The sequence below is a fragment of the Vigna angularis genome, chromosome 6 (genome assembly GCF_016808095.1).
Source record: "Vigna angularis cultivar LongXiaoDou No.4 chromosome 6, ASM1680809v1, whole genome shotgun sequence".
Lineage (NCBI taxonomy): Eukaryota > Viridiplantae > Streptophyta > Magnoliopsida > Fabales > Fabaceae > Vigna > Vigna angularis.
In genome coordinates, this window is record NC_068975.1 from 7687391 (window position 1) to 7692357 (window position 4967).

Here is a 4967-nt window from a genome sequence, read left to right on the forward strand (position 1 = left end):
TGGCAGACGTGCGTCAGAGTTCGAGAGTGCGTTTTAATGATACTGAGCAGTGACGTGGGGTGCATTAATTAAGATTTGACAGATGGTTTGTAGTGTTAAATTTCCAAGGTCTTACATGATCCAAATATACGTGTAAGGTATAATAGAAACATACTACAATCATAATTTATTTTTTATTACATAACATACAAAATTCATCTCATTTCCCCGTATTTTCCTTTTGGAGAAAAACATAATGGGAAAAGAGAGATTAATTACAGTTTGAAACGTAAATGAAGTAAAAAGATTAATTTTTCTTCAAAAAAAGACCGTTTTATTTTCAAATTCAAAGTATTTTTCCGTTGAGAAGTAAAAATATTTAAAATTTTGAGTTTGAATTTTAATAATTTATTTAAGATATAATAATCATATTTTCTATTTACCATCTTGAATATCCAAATGAGAATCCCTAATCACCGTAAATGTGTACCCTTCTTATCACATCAGAATAACTACGGATTCTCCGAAACTCAGTTGATTTTCTTTGTCCTCGCGGTGCTCTTGGCCAAATCTCACTGCATTGAAATTTCTCGGTAAGTAAATGGTGCCCAATTTTTTCATTTCAAGATTAGTTGCATCATCATCGTTCACTGGCTACAAGGGTAGTCATCTTCTATTGGGTTCTCTGTTTCCATGCAAACACACTGCTTCACTTGTTTTCTTCAATTATTTCACTTCAGACACTTCCTCTGATTCTAAATCAGATGGAAAGCAACACAAAGGTTCCACCTTTACTGTGTCCGACCTCATCAACTCATGTGGGATGTCCCAAACTCTGGCTAGGGAACTCTCCAACAGGGTGAATTTGAAAACCCCAGATGGCCCAAATGCTGTCATTGATATCCTCAGCAACTATGGGTTCTCAAAATCCCAGCTTGCCAAGCTTGTGGTGAGACATCCTTCCGTGCTATTTACAAATGTAGAGGATACCCTTTTGCCTAAACTCGAGTTCTTTCGTTCTATTGGGCTGTCCAACACTGACATACCTAAGATCCTGATTGCCAACCATGGTATCTTGAAGAGGCACTTGGAAAACTGCATCATCCCTCGCTATGAGATCCTAAAGAGTGTAGTTCTTGCTGATCGGGAAGTTGTTAGAGCTATTAAAAATGCCCCACTTGGTTTTGTGTATGGTGACTTAATGAATAGGTTGGTTCCAAACATTGACATTTTGAGGGAATGTGGTGTGTCCCAGGCTTCCATCACTCACCTGGTGACTAATTCTCTGTCTGCAGCATATGTGGAGCATTCCAGGTTTGTGGAAGCTATCAATACAGCTAAGGAAATTGGATTTAGCCCTTTGAAAATGGACTTTGTTGTTGCTATTCACGTGCTTGTAACTATGAGGAAAGAAGTGTGGGAGTCAAGGTTTGAGGTTTATGAAAGCTGGGGCTGGAACCGGGAAATGGCTCTTCGAGCATTTAGGAAGTTTCCCAGTTTTATGAAGTTTTCAGGGGAGACATTTTCCAGAAAGATGAGTTTCCTTGTGAAGGATATGGGTTGGTCATCAGAAGCTATTGCTGAATATCCTCTAGTTGTAGCCTACAGCTTGGAGAAGAGGATTATTCCTAGATTCTCTGTAATAAAAATCTTGAAATCAAAAGGTCTCCTTGAGAAAAGCGTGCACTTTAGTTCCATTATTTGCACAACTGAGGAAAAGTTCTTGGAGAAATTTGTCGTCAATTTTCAGAATGTTTTGCCCCTCTTACCAGACCTCTACAGAGGTTTGCTCAATCAATCTAATGTAGTGTAGCATTTGGTTGTTTTCATAGCTATGATTCTTTCTAGCTTCAAACCTTTTAAGTTCAATCCTAATTAGATCTTTAGTTTTTCTTGTTTTCACATTTTGTGCCATTTGAGTTCTATTTTGATACTGATTGTATAAATAAGCTGATAAATCCCTTTACTGGTGATTTCCACTTTCAGTATCTTGGTTAATTTATCTCCATTTCCGTTGTATGTTCTATTTTAATGTGACCATACTATATATATATATATATATACACATATGTATATATATACATATGTATATATATATATATGTATATATATATGTATGTATGTATGTATTTCCATCAATTATAAACGAAGATGAGATTTTATGGGCATGAGGATGTCTATATTTCTTTCTACCATAAACTACATAGAATGTGTTGGTGGAGGCCCCTGTTGTCTGTTAGAGCATGCAGAAGGGATCAATAACTAAAGTTGAATCAAACTACAGTTAGTTGTGCTTTAATTACCATGTTGTAAAGTTGTCTTAAAATTTTGTAATCTTCCTCTACTTCTATGTGTCACTATAGTGCACACTGTTATGTCATGGATACATTTAGCATTGAACTATTTTCCAGCTTCTGCTTCTCTTCATATTTTACACATTATCTCAAGCAGTAACCAGAAAGCAGGGGAAGGTTACCTTCACTATGTTTGTAATCAAAGTCTATTTAATGTTTCAATGTTTCTTTGATGAAGATATCTAAGCACAATGTGCTGAAAGATCAAGTAGTATTGACTGTTATTAGTGAAAATTGGGATTTCTTTTATTTGTCTCGTGTTGAACCAGGCCATTAAGTTGATGGCAAGAGTGTACATGATTTCCCTAAGATATTTGAAACTGCATTTAAAGCATTATGGACTTGGATACTGTGCTATTGAACTGATTCTTTTAATATAAATTTTTCTACTTGGACACTCAAGGACCCTTTTTTGTGATGGATTGTTTGGCCTTGGTCTTTTGAAAGATGAATTATTGTGAGGGATTGATTCCTTGCTTACTCAGATATACTTACTGACAATGTCATTCTGATTCTGGTGCTTTTGATAAATTTTTTTAAGAATCAATGATCATAATTTTGTCACTTTTATAGGTGGTTTTCAAATTAGTTATAGTAGCAAGTGGCTTTAATCTGATAGTACTCGATAGTACTTCATATTGGGGGACTTAAATTAGTTCATGGGAACTTACCTTTAAGCATAAATGACAAGTTTATTTTGAGGCTTCCTTTCTGGACTTTTATCTATTGTCAGATTTGGCTTTTTTTTTTTCTGTTTTCTGTGTTAAGTTGAGAAATTGTCTTCACTGATATAGATAAATACTTTTAGCTTATTGTGGAGTTGCTGTCTATGTCTTGTGGTGCAAATTTTAGGTGATCTAATGGACAATGGTAGCCTGCTTTATGTAAACAGATTTAAGTGGATGACAGTATGTGATAAGGTTAATAAATTTAGTGGATTTCTTCTCGTTGTGTTCATCTTAACTTGATATATGCTTTGGGATGACATTCATACTATTAACCTATTGTATTTTTGGTAAAAGGTTATCGGAATAAAATCAAGGAATTGATATGGGATTAATCTAATAACTCACTAACACAGAATTTACTAAGTACGCAGGGAAAGCACCACCACAAGTAAAGTTTCAATATTAACACAACCTTTTGAATTATTTGAGAAAACTGAGTTAAAAGTTTATTGAATACACTCTTGTTTTGTTTTCTTGTTTTCATTCCTTGTCTTCTCTTAGTTTTTGTTTATATATATATATATATATATATATATATATATATTAATTTTCTTTTATTTTTAGAAGGGAGTGAGCTTTAGCGTGGGATCATTTGATAACACATTTTGTACACACTTGTTATAGTATAAGGGTATAAGGTAGGGGGTAATAATAAGGTTTGGAAAGTATATGAGAAGGAGAAGGAAGATAGGAGGAAAGTCAGATATCGACAAGTGTACAAAATCGTATCAAATAATAATAAATGGTAAGACCAAATATCGTTTCTCAAGAGACTCACGACACTAGACACTCATGTAATTACTTAACTAATTAAGACTTTGAAGAACAACGTATGGTTTTTTAATGCAAAAACAAGAAAGTAAATATGAATGCATTTTTGATCAAGTGAAGAAAAACACAAAGGTGAATGAATGATATTGAAATTATGAGATGCGTATGTTGTTGGAGTTTAGATTTCACCTAGTTTACTCTCATGCATATACAAATTCATCTTCTTCATGCAATTGTTAATGTCACTTTCTAAAGTACTTAAAATCCGATCTCTCGGGGACGAAAGTCTATCCTCAATTACTAGACCACAATCCCTTGCATCCTTAATAATTAATTATGCATTGCGATTAGAAGCTTAAGACGACCAATCCTCCTATCCCCATCCCTAGGCAATATTGCTCTTGGGAGAAATTCTCAAGATCGTGGTTTCTAGGTATTTCCTAATAACAAAGAAGACCATAAAATCATGCCATGAACGATTAAAACATAACAAACATAGAGCAAAGGAGAAAATCGCTAACAATTGATGAAAGAAGCATATATAATTAAAACCAATTCAAATATATGAGAGTTCACAAGGTTACATCATCCTCCAATAACAAATTGAATTTAGTTCCCCCTTGTCATGAGAAAACTAGATGAACAATGAAATGAGAATGAAAGATAAACCCTAAAAACTGAAGAGAAGAGCTTCCGTATCCACTTCTGCCTCTAGAGAGTTGGAGAAAATCTAAATTTGTGTTAATTCTTTCAAAAGATACTCCCCCTAGGTCGAGCAATAGGGTTCAATTGGATCATGGGCCAACATTGACACCGCTTAAAGCCCCTACTAAGGGCGCCTAGGCGAGCTTACCAGAAAACTGGCGCTCAGCCCCCCTTTCTGATGCTCAGCCTAAGCGGTACCATTCCAAAACTCATTTTTGTTGTTGTTTTGCTTACTTTTATGGCTGATTCAGCTTTATACATTGTTGGAGATTCTTCCAGGCACATTATTAGCTACAAAATAAAGGGAATTTAGTGATAAAATCATAAAGTATAACTTTGATGAGTGCATATTTATGCCCACATTTATGCTTTAAGATTTAAATTTTTGATGGGATAATTATGTTTAAATGGTTGATTTTAAATGAATTTG

At 34.4% G+C, this 4967-nt stretch overlaps 1 protein-coding gene across 1 annotated transcript; it reads left to right on the forward strand.

Annotated features, from left to right (window-relative positions):
* The first annotated feature begins 433 nt into the window (after positions 1–433).
* LOC108342164 (transcription termination factor MTERF2, chloroplastic) lies at positions 434–1998 on the forward strand. Its single transcript, XM_017579884.2, has one exon. It carries the CDS (start codon positions 581–583, stop codon positions 1790–1792), a length of 1212 nt encoding a protein of 403 aa, XP_017435373.1. The 5' UTR covers positions 434–580; the 3' UTR covers positions 1793–1998.
* The last annotated feature ends 2969 nt before the right edge of the window (positions 1999–4967 follow it).

Bases quoted from the DNA above. Each gene is read 5' to 3' on its own strand.
- LOC108342164 (XM_017579884.2), top strand. From the start codon at position 581: ATGGTGCCCAATTTTTTCATTTCAAGATTAGTTGCATCATCATCGTTC.